Here is a 16,280-nt window from a genome sequence, read left to right as displayed (position 1 = left end):
TGTTTGATCTCATAAAGTCTGCCTTTACCAAACTAGAAAGATTAGGAAGGACTGGGGGGTGTATCTTGTCTTCCCTTCCTCCTATAAATCCTAGAGATTGGTTCTTCAGCTACTAAAAATAAATTTGCCGTGTTTGTTCCACCCTAGAGAAAAATTTCTGTACACAGTAAGAGCCCACCCAGCAAGACAGGAACAACTCAAATAGTCACATTAATGCACAAGTACTTATCACATATGACCCAAAGAAGTGGTTTGAGAGAGAGCTCACCATGCTTGTACTTCTAGGCAGAGAAGCAGATTTTCTGGCTGGCATTTCTTTGCTCTGAGAAATCAGAATTTCTACAGGCAAGCCAGATCTTGTTCTGCTTGAGGCACCATTACCAAATGACCCAAGAGAAGGACTTGTATCCAGGGACAAGGACTTCTCTAATTTGCGTGTTCGTGCTCCAGCCACAGTGTCATCACTTCTCAGACTCTCTATTTCTCGATGAGTTTTCCCATCTAGAATGTTCTCTTTCCAGCCTTCAGGAGACTTTCTCTTAATGCGCAGATCATCCAGGCTTCTCACACCGGATGGAAAGGTGTTCTTCAGTTTAGCAGCTCGGTATGCCCTCAGGCTCATGGGATCAAGCACTCTGAAAGTAACTTCATTAATAAATTGAGAGAATTTGAGTTTAGCTTCAATTTTTTCTTCCACAACAGACAACGAGCTTGATGATCCTTGACTCACCACACTCAAGTCAGATGCAGAGGAACTGCTTTTCTTGTGTGTCTTCTTCTGCCTCTGGAGTTTTTGGCCAGTGTTTCCCCATTCTGCCGGATATAGAGAAGAGTGTTCCAGTCCATGGGTTTTTTCACCCCCTTTCTGACAGTGCTTTGATCGATGGGGTCGATAGCCTTCATCCTTATTTTTGCTTTTAACAAAGCTTTTAGCTTCTGACCTTGTGCTACCCTGTAACTCAAAGCTGTCCTCACTGGAGCTGCAGTGTTTTGAGTAGCTGTTCATTGTCAAGTCTCCAGAGACTTTCGTCTCCGCATCAGTTCCTGCTTCTGATACATACGCAGAGGTGGATGCACAGCATGCTCTTTCTTCAGTCACCCTGCCAGCCCCATCTTGCTTGGCAGGTCTTCCAGGCACAACACCCTCTGGCTTAACAGGGGAAATGGAGCCCTGTGACAGTGGCTCCATTTATTTTTGTGTCTGTATGTCAGCTGGCGTCAGTGAGAGTGGCATTCCCATAAATCCTTCTGTCTTGGAAGACAACAGGCGTGTCTTTGACAGGCATATTAGTGCAGCCACCACATTTTATTCCATATGCATCCCAAATTATGCATATGTTTCATAATTAGATCAATAGCACATTCTCATCATTTTAATTAGCCATAGTAATCAGCAGAATCTATAGGACATGTAAATTTTCCAGGTTATTGAGTGCATAGTGGATAAACATGAGCTTTCATTGATCCAAAGAGCATATGATATATTCCTGTCTGTTGAACTGGAAACCAAACTACCATGATGTAAATCAATTCTCACTAAGTAAAGTCTGGGGTGGTTCTGTTTCAGGGCTTTTTAAAATCCAATAGTAGAGAAGGTCATGCTATTCTGTCCTAATGCTACCAGTGTTTGCTGTTCTATTAGAAAGCTTAGTAGCAGATCTGTTGGACTCAGAAAGGCAAAAAGAGAATGTGATTCTCATTTTCTACCTGCTTGCTCTTGCCATCATTTTCATTCCAAAATAATTTGTAGAAGGTTTGAACCCAAAGCAAGGTGCATTATTTCAGCACTGTAAATGAATCTGGACCAATAACAGTGAGGTCTTCCACCATTTTCTGTGCAAAGCCCTTGAAGTTTTGTATGGAGGGTAATGGTTTAGGCGAGTCTTAACTGTGAAGCGCAGAATCGTTATTTTTGCTTTGTGCATGCAAGAACCTAAAATTTAATCAAAGTGAGGTTAAGGGCTATAGTCCAGCTTTATAATCAGTCTGAAGGCTGGAATCTCCCAATGATGTGTTACCACAGGAACTGACCAGAGAATTAAATGATTAAATCAGAAGATTTTCTCTGTATCCCCTTTCCTTGGGATGAGTGAGAAAACAAGTTATTTAACCCTTTTTTGCTGGTGGGAATCAGTCTCAGCTTATGTCACCTTCCTGCTATCACCGTGGCATTCTGACTGATGCAATACAGCAGGTGCAGAAAGAAAAGAGAAGGGGACCAGAGCAGAAACCTGCATGACCTCCTGTAAACACTAGGGCATGGGGAGGTGAGGAGGATCATTGGAAGAGGCTGAGAAGAGAAGTAGAAGAGACTCCCAGGTGGGAAGGGGGAGGGGAAAAAAGTCAACAAGGAGCACATTTAAGTGCATCAAAGACAGCTGGCGGGTCAGTAGAAACTCAGGTTAAAAGGTAATTCTACGAGCTTTTGAAGCGGACATTGTACTTAGGTCCCTCGTTACCAGTCACTTTGCTGCTGCAAAGAATTTATTGTCTCCACATTGGTAATTCCAGGACTCATTTAAATCATAGTTCATAAAAACTGCTGAACTGTTACGAATCTCTCACATTAACATAGTAAGTGCATTAATTTTGCAAATAACAGGGGAACAAGAAGATCCTTTTACCACATCAGAAATCAATTGCTTTTACTGGAATTGCTTTCTGAAATGCTTCCATATTTTCTATGGGACTATGCCATACCACTGCATGTAACGAACATTATCCTGATCACTGAGAAAATGTGGCTTAAAATGCATAAACCCTATTCACACCATACTGGTTCAGAAGAATGTATTCCTCTCAATTGAAGGTGAACTGTGTCAGTTTGTAGGGCTGGCAAATGTTTTCTTTTGTCAACACAAAGATTTTCATGACCTTTTCAATGCAGTTGTGGCACAGTACAGCACTATTCTCTTCTTGTAAAGCCAGAATTTAGGGGTTTGTTCAGCATGTCCTAATACAAACTTCTGTAAACTTACAGTGACTCACTGAAGCAAACAGGATTCCCCAAAGATGTAGGCTCTCTGCTAATACATCTCAGAACTTTTGCATTCCAGGATCCATTAGAGCCTGGCAAAGTGCAAGTTCTTGGTTGCTGCAATTTTAATGGACTGTATTAATATTTCTGTTTCAGAAACAGAGCAAGCCTCACTCTTGAGCCAGAATCTTTAATGACTTGTACATATTTGGAGAAGAGTGGTTTTTATTCATGTGGCATTGAGTGCATTTGTGCATGAACAAAGCTATGCGAACTACAAGCAGAAATCCAACTCTCCATTGCATATGTGCAAATTTTAAGGTGTGAATGAGACAGAAGTCTGTGGTACAGCCAACAGATATGGCTTATATATTCTATTGTCAGGAAGGAGCCCATTTGTTTTGAAATATGTCATTCATATGACAGTCAGTTATCATTTGCAAAGAAGAAGAAAAATGTCGGGATACTTGTATGTTTTTAATACTGCTGCTTCTCTTTCTTCAAATGATTTCTGCCTAATGACTTCAGACCTTTGTGTTTTACCAGTCAGGAAACGGTGATCATGCCATATGATCTAATAGCCAAGTATTAAAAACAAAGATTAAGCTACACCTGCAAAAAAAAAAAGATAAGATTTCTTGCCTGAATGAGACTAGGCTGACATGGGAATGACTGATACAATTCTGTTTACGTCCACCCTTCTAAATCTTCATTAAAATAGATGTTATCAAACTTAATAGCAACACTGACTGTTCAGTGGTCTGTCTTAAATAAGTTGACCAAAATATTCTCTAGAGAGTGCTGAATCACCAAAATTATTTCCACTAGTCACAGTTTCAAATAGAGAAGCTGAATATTAAACCAGCATATGCATAAGAATGTGGATGTTTGAGACTTTGAACTCTTTTATAATGAGTTGATATTCGTAATCTAGTTTCCATATGTTAAGTGAATTACTTTTAAAAGTGTTAAAATTATTTTGCCTTATAGATCTACTCTCTTTGAACACTTTGCTGATAAAGAGGATTTTTCTTTCCCATGCAATCAGGTGCGTCTGTAAATAGCAATGTAGTGCTGCAGTAGTCTAGGCAGTATTCTTGAAGCATACCTTTAGCAAGCTGTGTTAGCAATCAGATTCTTCTGTTATTTCTTGCTTTAATATGCCTCTGCTAGCTGGATGCTTGCCTGACTCCTGATCTTTGTGAACTCTTCTAAAACTGTTTTATTAACATTAAAATATCTTAGCAGAAATACTTATGTATTAATTTTGCATTATTTTAGAAATGGTGAGTACAGTTCTTGTAATGAATCAGTATGTCTGTGCAAGTCAGTTGAAAACTGCCTGAACTATGTGACAGACTTGACTGTAAATAAGACGTCCTTTGTTAGCAGTTCTGCCATTAACCTGTTAGATGACCTTTGGTGGAAACCTGAACTTTCTTCTGCAGCTGCCATTACTTGTCCTTAAAATTTAGGAAAAGACTGTCTTTTTCTATGCATTGATACGCAACCTTGCATCAGGCCCTAATCAAAATGAGATCTCTAGATATTAACAAGAATCAGACTGTGATAACTCATAAGTGAACAAGTTCTAGGGACTCAGGTGGATCCGATCCAGTTTGCAATTTAGTCTACTGCAATGACTAACCTATTGTATTCTATTTTAGTATTAATAAAATAATAAAATAGGGTAATATTGATTCTTTCCTACGAGAAACTAAGTTGATGGCTGAATCCGAAACATGTATAACAGTGTTAGCTAGGATCACAGCTTAATTGGGACTTTCATAATGATTCAGTATTTCAGTTGACAAGATTGATGTATTCAGGGACCTGTTTAGTAAACTTGTTACGTAGCCAAGCACATGAAGATTTACTAAAGGTTAATTTAAGCTTATTTATATTCTGAGTGTCATTTCACAGAGACATTATAAGAAACCTGCATATTTTGTATAAAAATGGAGCAGAACAGAGTAGTTACCTCCAACATGAACTGATTGAGAGTAATTCCCTACAGATCAATGTCCAAAGACTGAAAATTGAAATCTTAGTTATGCGGGAAATTAAAAAAGTATATCATCATGCCCACTTCCTTTTAATAATATTCTTGCTTTTTAAACTTTAGGCAATTTTAATTTTTACTAATAATATCAGAAACAAATGCAGGATATACATGTAGCAAAAAAGCTGCAGTAGGTTGTTATGACAACTGGAAGTTTCTTTGTGTAATGCTCTGGAAGATGTGATCATTTTTGGGTCAAAGCAGACAATATTCAACAGTTCTAGTACTAAAGTGTACAAAGGTTTTATGTATCAATAATTATGATTTCAATGCTCTAACAATAAGATATTCTGCAAATTACCTACATTTGAAAAACTATAAACAGGTCTAAAGGTTTTGCACACAGTGAGATTCATAAGAAGATTTTAAGCTATTAACTAAAAAGCAAATCATGCTTTTGAACAAAATATTGGGGTATATTTTAATTCTGGTTAAGGTTGGGTCTGGCACCTTTTGTAGTTAGTGGATAGACTCCAGGATTTTGGATCAGGAATTACACTGTTTTCAGTACGGTTCTTGTTGCAAAAAAGGGTGAGTCTTTCCATTACAATGCAGTGGATTTCCTGTAAGCTAGTTCTCTCAGTCAGCCTTTACGTTGCCCAGAAATATTGTCTTTGCACCAGAGTCAAACCCTCTGCTGCCAGCAGCAATTGCTGATCAATCACTGTTCTGATATAAATATCGCTATAGGAGATTAGAAGATTATAGAAGATTTTAACTTTTCAGGTGTTCAGGCTGTATGGGTTATGAAGTCCTCACAAACTGGGGAATTAGGTATCTACCAGGTGATGTAGATAAGAAATTCCACCAAAATGACGTTTTTCTGGAAATGTCTATTATATATATTTTTAACTTTCTCTAAACTGAATCTTGTTACTTTCAGAATATTTGTGTGTATGGTTAACTATGCTGAAAATTCTTTTTCTGGTCATTTGGTTCTCCAGGCTGCCTCTGATGAAACCTTTTTCAAACCTGTTCATGGAGCAAATTCTCATCTCCCACCTCTTTGACAGGAAATGCTGACTAGTGGCTACACAAGCTACCTCCTCTGGGCCGTGTGTGGCATCCTTCTCCAAGGTGCCAACACTATCGTCAGTTACCATACTCAAATTTATTTCTTTTATTAAAAAGAAATATTCTTTTCTAAAAGAAATATTTCTTTTATTTTTAAAAAAACCTAATATACTAATAAAGGGCAAACTGTAAAGAGGAAAAGTGCCAATGGAATATGTATGAAGAAGAATGCAACATAACTGGGTAAGCTTACATGGATAGTTACCTAGTCTCCAGAGCCTAGCAACTTTTTTGACAAAATCTTTTAAGAAACAGCGTTTCCTCATATTATTCAATAGCTCCCTGATCAGTAGATTCTCACTGTATACAGTCCTGAGAAAACAAGATGTGGTGTTTTCTGAAATAAGTAAGACTAGTCATTAATGTTCAGTGTGGCTGAAGGGCTGTTGGATATCAGTCTACAGGACAAACTGAGAACTTAGGAATGACTAGATCATTCAGAATGTGGCTCTGTTGGGAGACAGATGTACCCATTCATTCCTAAGTTTTCTGTCTGCCCTACAGGTGTGTAAGTCCATCAAGCCCACTGCTCTCAAAATAGCTACATTCCAACTCTTTCAGTGCCCATTCTTGTTCAGATATGCTCTTTCCTCCTTTCGCTTTTAATGAAATAGATATCAAACTTCATACATTACTTTTTGTACTTAATGCAGTTTATTCTGGAGCATTTTACTGGACCTTTCTTCTTTATAATTAAATTTATCCCTTTATATTATTCAGATGTTCCTCTTTGGCTGGGTTTGTTTTAGAAAAGGGTCTATTTTTTCTTCTCTAATGGTTGCCAAATACTGATTTGCTTTTAATATAAGGTTGTCTAGCCTAATTTCTTCAGCAAGAGAGTGTTGGCTTAAAATGCTTTCAGCATGGTTTCATTTAGCACTTCTCCAGAAAGTGTCTAGTTCCCAAATTAATGGGAACAATGTCTATTCCTATGGTGCTAGGTGTCACACAGCAAAAATTCCATATCATTAAACATTAACTTCACCATCCTTTTTTTTTTAAGAGAAAATCTTTTGTAATGGGCAGGAGACACAGCACTTATTGCTTCTAGTCATTTTACCTCCCTAGACTCTCCTTGAAAGTCTTGCACTCCTAAGTAAAATTCCAGTGGACATTTACTCTAATTCTGTAGGATCCAATTTTAATATTCAAGGGATCCAGCTTTCTTCAGGACTGGTAGAATGAAAATTCAGTTCCTTTATTTTAATGGGCAGCTGTTAACTGGAACTAGTTAAAATCTTAAAATGAATTTTTCCTCTCCCTAAAAACTGCTGATAGTTGTGTACCATTGGCTGTAATGGCAAACAGAAAATTATACCAAAGCTGCCAGCATTAAATCAGGCTTGATTCTTAAAACCTATTTAGTAATTAATTTGTTTGCATTTGGAAGACTCACAAAAAATGTGTTTATATACGTAAATCCAAGTCCATTAAAACTGATTTGCTTTCTCTATAACAGCAACTTAGATGTGGGAAGGTGAGAGAATTAGGATTTTTTTTTTTCATTTTTTTCATGTTTGCAGTGATTAACATTAGGCTGCCTAAATTAACCTAGTGTAGCTGTCAAATGAATAGGATAGTATAAATGCTATGGAATTGGCTATATGCAATATGTCAACATACAGTTGGAGATCCAGTTTTGAAGGGGCTTTACCACCATGACTCTTCCCCCACATATTGATTGGTGTACTGACAGAATCCCATTCAAACATAAATCATAGCAGGGGACAGAAATCTAAATCTGATTTTTCAACATTGCCTTAGTTATAGTCATGTTAGGCCATATTAAAGGTCTTTAAGAAGTAGAAAGCTTCACTTGTGTATTTACCAACTTTATGGTGTGCTAGACACTTGATTGTACAATTCAGTATGTCTGTAAACTGATATCCACTTTCATTTCTGAAGCATATGATAATTTTGATCAAGAGGAAAATTTCAGGGATGAAAATCAGCTTCCTGAATGTACTTCATAAGTATTGACAGCACTGGTGTTAAAACTAATTTCAGTTTCTTATGAATTAAGTGCTTTTGGTGAAGTATTTACCTATTCCCAAGAACAGGAAGAAAAGTGATAGTTTTCAGTGGCATGAAATGGACTGGAAAAGATACTCTAAAGTCTCACAGAACAGAGACTTGTGCTTCTATGCAGGAATCTGCATGGTGGACTTTGCTTCCAACCTTAAATCTAAATCTAAAGATCTAAAGGATCTAAATGCCTTCTATTAATCTACCTCCCCAACATGCTAAGGCAAATGCTTGTCTCTCTCAACTGCAGGGTGACCAAACACAATGCTACAAATTGCTGTGCCATCTTGTTTTCACACAGCTGCAAGTCTGATTAATTTAATTTATAGTTGAATGCTAGACAAAGCTGTGCTAAGCCTGTAAGTAGTGTTGAGCATTAGAAAATGTGGTTTTTAGCATAGATCCTGAACCTCAAAATGGAGTCACTGTTCTCTGACAAATGCTACAGCCGCAGCAAGACTAGAGCAGTCCCAGTTTACCATGCAAGCTACACCTTAAAAAATGAATTAAAATTTAGAGAGATAAAAATGTAACCTTAAAATGTATTAATAAACTGGTTTTTTAATTATTTTTAGAGCAATACAGTGGAGGAAAAGAATCTCCATTCTACGCAGGTCCATACTATGCTCAGCATCATACTATCAGGACACCTTCCATTACTTTGTAAGCAGCCAGAGAAATATGAGTTCTATACCATTGGCTGTTTTCTCACTTAGCAGTAGAAAAGTGGACTGTGGACACATTTTGCTGAGTATATTTTGCTCAAAGAAATGTACCAGGCATGTGCAGCATTAGATGATAGGACATTTGGTAGCCCTTAATTCCTAGGAGACTTTTTCCCTTTTCCTGTCACCCATGAAGACAAATTTTACTCTTGCAGAGACGAGCCAGAGAAGTGAAGCTGCAGACTGTGATCTTTTTTCAAAGGTGTTAAGTGATCTTTTATTTATCCACATTTCAGACAATGGAGTGCTTTGAAGAGAGGAATGCAAAACAATATGGAGGCTGATCTACAATACAGAGAACAGATTTGTGGTCTAGCTAGGTTGAGCTTCGGAGCAGATACACCATCACATTTTCTCATTGTTGGCATTTCCTTAGCACTAAAAGCTTGTGGTATCACCAGCCTGAGAGATCATTGCTCTCAGCCAAGAGAGATGGAGCTTCCTAGCTAACTGAACATGACAGCATCTGTGAGTAACATGTTCTTTGTCAGATTAACATTTAGTGACCAGCTGCAGCTGTGTACCTTGACTGTAACTGACTCCTCAAAATGCTTTCTGTCCTCTACCATCATCATATTTCTCTTGCTTGGGTTCTGCTTTAGCCACCTGCTTCATGAGCGTTTTTTAACACGCGGTACCTTCGTACTACCTTTGTAGCTACCTTTGTAGCCATGCTGTAGCCTTGGGTAGAGTTGTATGTTTACCTGCATTACACTAGCATTTGAGTCTGTGTCTCCAGTTCACTTTGTAGTTGCATGGTGAAAAGAGCCAGCAAAATAATTGATTCTTCTGAGAATACACAGATGAGGAGTCTTGGTTTCTTTCTTTGCTCCTTGAGCGTGTGTTTTTAGGAGAGTGTCAAATCTTTTTAGTCTATTTTCAAACCTGTTGTTCTTTGAGGTAGGATAACAGTGTCATGTAGCTTTCTAAATTACATATACTTTTTTTCCTCATTTTACTCTCCTTTTTCTTTCTTCCTCTTTCTCAGCTTCTATAGCTTTTTCTTTATTATTTGGCCAAAAAACGGAGGAAAATCATAAGAAAATTTTAAGCAGTAGAGAGGAAAAGTTAATGGAAGAATGGAAATAGTTTTTCACACAAAATGAGACTGGGTATATGAGTAAGTTTTATTTTTCCACAGGTGGAATGAAAATATTTTTCCACCTTCTGAGTTCTGCTTTATTTTGAAATTCATGTTTTCTATACCAATATCTTTTTGATTACTTATATCCATTCTTAGTTTGATGGTGGGTGAGTTAACACTTGAGCTCCACTCTGTATGGCCTTGCTGTCCCTGAAGCTATAAAACATCAATTTTTTATGTGATACCACTCTACTGGTGAATTTAGCCTACCCAAAGTCCATCCTAGTGATGCTTCCAGGAATTATTGTAGAGATCTTTCAGTACAGCATCATTTTCTTGTCAGCTTTTTTACATCTGCAGTAATATGTAATTCTACTAATTAAATCTTAAACATAGAAGAAAGTTTAATATTGTGAGAAAAGTCTTTGTCGAATGCATAAACCACGAAGGAATAAGATGTTGCTATGATACTCTTTTCTTTTTTCTTTTTTTCCTGTCCTGTGAGCCCATTCAAATTAGTGAATTGTGTTATACTGAATTGTTTTTTGCAAAAGCTCACAGTTCTTTGTGCTGGATCAAAACATTGAGGGGCTTTGACTTTCATGAATACATGAACCTGCAGTAGGTTTGTGGAATTTTGTTAGGATCAGTCCTTTGGAGGATTAGGTAATCACAAAGGATAACAAATGAATGAGCTTTTTTGGTCTAGGCAATGCCATCTCCTTGATTCTGAAGCTGCCATTCCCCTGGGGAGGCCTCACGAACTCAACCCTCTTTCCCCTACTAGTCAATCTCTATTAAATAAAGTTACCAATGATTGTATCCTCATGTTGCTGAGTAGTAACAGCCATGGAAAGGCTCAAAGTTTGTTAATGGTGTTAGTTCCCAGTGATGTCTCCTTCAGTCTTGTGTGGAAGGTACCATAAGTTTTTACTACTTGCTGGTCCTTCCATAACTATCCATCTTTTTCCTGAGATTTTGTGGTAGCTTTGGGAAGGGCTGTGGGATGTCAAGCTAGAACTCTCATTTGTTGGCTTCTAATTTATTAGGCTGTACAGAGGTGGCCCTACTAAGCTTCGTGTTGCTTGCAAAGGAGGTGTGTATTATTATTCACCATAACTAACACAGTAATTTTGTTCTCTCTACCCTCTTTCTTTATCTCTCCATATGCATAATCTGCCAAAAACTATCTGTTTCTATTATACAGTAAATAAGGAAATGGTTGTTCCAGTTCCATGCTTCAATATATCCTGGAAAAGTTTCCTTAAAAAAAGCTTGCCTGCATATAAATGAGTTGGCTTGGCAGTATGCTTTTAAATGTGTTGTTGTGAAGAACTTGAGAATAACTGAATAACTGGGAGAAATAAATGGTAAATTCTTGCCTGTTGGTATCATGGAGTGTTGGGGGATGTATATCTTGAATAGGAGGAAAATGTTTGGTTACCTTGCTGTGGAAGTTAATTGAGCAATTTAAATTTATACAGCAAATTTTTTCCTACATAAAAGATTATGATAAATTATATTGTTTGGAGGTATAGAATATTTCTGTGTTAATAGTTTCCAGGATATCAGTAGCAGAGCTGTAGTGTTTCAGATGCAGTTACAATACATTTTTGCCAAGTGCTGCACTCCTGTTTGTTTGCGATCAGAGTTGCACATCATATGAACTGGTGCTAAGCAGCTAGGGCTAAAGGAAAAAAAATGCTTTTGTGCAAGTGGATATATGTGTGTTTGCACATCAACTGTAAAAGGAGACCTTTCTTTGTCTGTCCCTAACTCCCTTCCGCTGGAGCTGTTGCAATTTAAACATGAAGGAAAAGATTGTTTCTTTTTTTCCTTCAACTCCTGTAGCCCCACCCCATTTCATTAGATTAAAGAAACATGTTCATCAGAGCTGTTTAAATACTCTTGTAGAAAGCATGCTACAGTATGTGCTATCTGTTTTGGTTAATGACAAGCATTTATATTGTTTCTCATACAAACAATTATTTCATCTACACACTTTTGAGTTTAACGATGATTGACTAATACTTTGTATAATTATACAAAGTCATCCATCATAAATATTTTCCTTCAGCATTTAATACAAACCTAAAGTAGCTTTAATGTGTTCATATTAGCTTTATTAAAATTATTAATGCCACCATATGACTTTGTCTCTCTTAAAGATAGAAATAATTGTACTAATTTCATACTTAATGGCCAGTAGTGTGTTCAGGGTGCATATTCCAGTTATGATGAGATCAAATAGGCATGTTCCATGATGTGCATCATGAAAATAAAAGATACATAAATCATTTTTAAAAAATCTATTATGACAGTCAATTATAAATTATTCTATTAGCTTCCAGCACTGCAGCTATGGGAAGCTTCATCCATATAATTTGCCGTCACGTACCTTAATGTATTAAATATTTCCTTTTAAAGACAGTAATGTCTGCCAAATGAAACAACAGAGCATGTTAATTCATGTTTAAAGCAAGCAATTCAGATGTCATATTGCAGCACCACCAATTTAATGCCAGAGACTTCTTTGCTACCTGTTATACATTTTAAATGAAAAAAATAGACATGCTGCTAAGAGAAAACAGTACTTACTTGAGAAGGATTCTGCAAGCTCTGTTCTGCTAGTCCACAGACTGAAATGATGGAGCCAGATTTAGAAGTAGCTTATTAGGTGCATGCTGCTTCAACAGTTACAGCTTTTTCTTTTCTTTTCTTTTTTTTTTTTTAATCTGGAAGACAGGATCATTTTCTTTTAATGAAGACAGCAAAGAATGATATGCTGTCCATGTTGCCATGAGAGCATAAACTTGCATAGAAAAGTCAAGCAATTGTAAAAAAACTTATCAAGGGTCATTTGCTATCAACCTGCCAGTGCTTTTCTCTGTAGTTACAAACTTTAACAGCATCAAGGAAGGTCATGGTATGTCACAAATGTGGGAAATTACTAGTTAATCATGTACACTTGAGATCGAAAGTGATTGAGTTAGCACTGTTTGTGAATATAAGTAGATAACTGGGTAGAGTCAAATTCTTCAACAGAAACACCCACTAAATTCCCCAAAGAGGTGGCAAGGCTCTGACTGCAATTACAGTGCAGTACCTGTGACTCTCCTTGGCTCTGGTGGGTACATGTTACTTCTAGAACTCCAGCCCTGAGAAAAGAGCATAGGAACTGCCCCAAAGTGATCACACAGATGTGAAAAACCTAAGTGTCTTGTTTCTCCTTTGATATTCTGGGAGGAGAATTTAAACTATCACCATATTTTTATGTGTATGCAAACCATTGCAACTGTAGGGGCATGTAAACATGGTTATAAAATTATCCATATATACCTATATATGTTATATATGAAACCATATACACCTTTGGAGTTTTAGTGATGTCACCATTTAAAGTATTTGGCTGTTTTCATTAGAATTTTGCCTGTGCAAATCCTAACACAAATATGTACATGGTGGTCCAGTATTGAATTATAGTTGCAATATTGCACTGCAGAAAAAAAAGTCATTGTTTAAATTTAGCCCTGCATTTGTAAACTATGCTTAAAAATAAAATCATGAATACTTAAATACCTTTTACCGTAAAAGGTCTTTTGTCCAAAGATGTTTTAGGATAGGGAAGATTGGAATTTTGGAACTGGAAATTGGATTTTGCATTTTAGAAACTAGAGATTGCTCTGAGGAAATTGCTCTGGGTTTGGCTTATCTGTCCAAAGGACTGGGCCTTTTGTCTCTAATGCCTGTAAAGACAGGCAGATGAACTGTGTTATCACCCATGCTCTGTATCATTAGCTTGACAGTCTGAGGTGGGGAGATGGCCAGTGGTTAGCCACATCTCCATGTCTTAACTAGAAGAAAAAAAGTGGGGGGAAGGGATGGGAGGATGGGAAGGGTACCACTCGTTTCTTTAAGATGTTGCAGTGCTGCTGTTGAGTTCCTACAGGCATCCCAGATGGAGGGAGGCAAGCTCAGGAACTTCCCCTTACAGTTACTCCTCATCAGCTGTCAGGAGATTTGGGCTTACTGCTTCCACTAATTTTTGAACACTGAATAACATGCAAAACCTGGTTCACCAAGGAAGCAGTGTCCTGCCTCCCTGAGAGACAGATCTGCCCAGCATCCCAGAGGGTACCCTGAAGAGCAGCACCTGCTTCTCACCAGAAAACTCAGCAGAAGCTGCTGAAATCCAGTATTTGTTGCTTCTCAGAGCTACAAGATACTGATGTGGAGCAGAGATTTCTAGTCTGCGGCTCCTGATGGCTTCAGTAGTAGAATAATTCCTGTAAACACAGGACCTTGTCACATCCCTGCTTTTGTTCCCATTTACTTTTCCGACTGGTTGGCATGGAAAATATCTGACTGTTCTCTGGTCTCAGCTTCATTCCAGGCATTTGTAACTCAGCCCAGCAAGGCCACAGCCTAGTTTTGTAACTAACGTTTCCATAAGAGCTTTTGGTGAGCATATTCTTCCCCTCTGGCTCCATTGTGCCTTGAAAGCAGATTGGTGAGATACAAGTAAAAAGGAAATGGACAGACATCATATACCAGGACCTCCAAGACCTGTATGGGGATGGGAGGAAGAACATTGTATTTCTTATGAGAAATGGCTTTTTTTTCCCCATGAGCTGACGTAGGAGAGGAAACATGACTTCATTTGTAGCTGCTGATTTAGCCACCATTATACTTAGAGTTGGAAGCTGAGAGGGACAAAACATTGCCCGGCCCTGTGTGCACCCCTGTCCCTGCCTTTTCCTTTTGCTTTTCCTGATGTAAACACATTTTTCCAGGCCTCAGTGGTCAATTTCAAATTGTCCAAATGAAATTCCTTTTCCAATTCCCAAGTGAAAGCAAGGCAAGGCAGATAAACTTCTATCATGAACTAGAAATAAACTCTCTTTCCTTCTACCTCCTTTTCCATTCCTGTATCTTCTTGGCTTGGTTTGCTTTTTGCACACTATGCAATGCTATACCAGGCAAGCCTCTTTTCCCTCCCTGCCCCTCCTTGAGCTCAGCTTTCTCCTGAATTCATAATGCTATTGTGAACTCCTGTACAGGAAACATGAAGCATTTCAGAATGAATGGCTGGCACAGCCACTGAGCTTGGGGAGAGATACAGAATTTATGATCACTAGCCTGGCTGAGAAAACAGTAATGTGATTGATTCTAAGTATATCTTGCAGAACACTGCTATCTAACCATTCATTCTTTCCCATTTCTTTCTCCACCTCCCTCTTCTCTCAGTCAAATAATTGCAAACAATAACCTCAGCAGCAGTCAGAAAAGAAAATACAGTCAAGGCTCAACTTTGAATTTCAGCAGTAATGTGACTGGAATCTTTAGTCTTGCCCATTTATAGGATTTGAACTGGATTTTTTAAACCTCATTCAAAGAGAGGGGGGGCAAGTCTTAGGAGGGTTGAGAGTATGGCTGTAATGAAGCAGTGCATTTATAAAAGCTGGTGCTTTTAGAAGATAAAAGGTAAAAGCAAAAGTCTAGAGCAAGACTGATACCATTGATCAGTTGGTCATTGATTGTGTAACTTAATTTGTTGGTAACTTAATGAGGATATCATGCAATTTTTATTACACCAAATAGAAGAATTAAATCCTGAAGTACATTCTAGCTCAACTTGCTATCATTTGTGAATAACAGGGATTGCCACAGAGCTACTGCTGGGTAGTTTTAAGTATTGGCTAAATGTCCTCAGTTCTCTGTGCAGTAAGAGTGGATCTCCATATGATCCCAGATAATACATTTGAAAGCAGTCATCATATTTGAAAAACAGTAAAAGCTTTGGAAAGTTTAGTGCTTGTTAATACCATCTTCTTTCAGTGTCATGTTTTAAATCCATATTGTCATAAATATTCTTTTCAGCTCAAACCTGGCTATAAAATATAGCCAAAGGTTAGAAGTTAGAAAACTATGCAATGCAAAATAAAGCATCAGTCTTTAACAAAGTACATCATTATCCATCAAACAAACTGCTAGAGAGTGTGATAAATTCTCTAGCATTTGGAATTTTTACTAAATTTGTAAGTGTATAGACACACACACACACGGGTATACATACATATGTAGACATTTTGATTTGCAATGTAATTTAGGCTTCCTTGGGAAAATATGAAAAGCTTCTTTTTTTCATTTACTTGCTTCACACAGAGATATTGCTAAGAGTAAGGTCACAGTAACAGTATGGAGAGTTTGCCTGAATGGTATCTTATGGTTTCAAAAGAAGCCTATTTTGTGGTGCATAGGCACTTTATTTGTTTGCCATTATCATATACAGAGCTTGGAAATGTGTCTTTTTAATCTTTCTTTGCTATGCCA

At 37.6% G+C, this 16,280-nt stretch overlaps 1 protein-coding gene across 1 annotated transcript in view; it reads right to left on the bottom strand.

Annotated features, from left to right (window-relative positions):
• BEGAIN (brain enriched guanylate kinase associated) overlaps nucleotides 1-1,006 on the bottom strand; it is a 151,429-nt gene extending 150,423 nt beyond the window's left edge. Inside the window, exon 1 of the mRNA XM_064512070.1 lies at nucleotides 269-1,006. Coding sequence (XP_064368140.1) covers nucleotides 269-1,006 — 738 coding nt within the window. The remainder of the gene's footprint in view (nucleotides 1-268) is intronic.
• Nucleotides 1,007-16,280: the final 15,274 nt, after the last annotated feature.

The sequence above is a fragment of the Dromaius novaehollandiae genome, chromosome 5, assembly GCF_036370855.1.
Source record: "Dromaius novaehollandiae isolate bDroNov1 chromosome 5, bDroNov1.hap1, whole genome shotgun sequence".
Classification (NCBI taxonomy): Eukaryota; Metazoa; Chordata; class Aves; order Casuariiformes; family Dromaiidae; genus Dromaius; species Dromaius novaehollandiae.
Note: the sequence above shows the minus strand (reverse complement) of the source record. Positions and strands in the feature narration are given on the sequence as shown.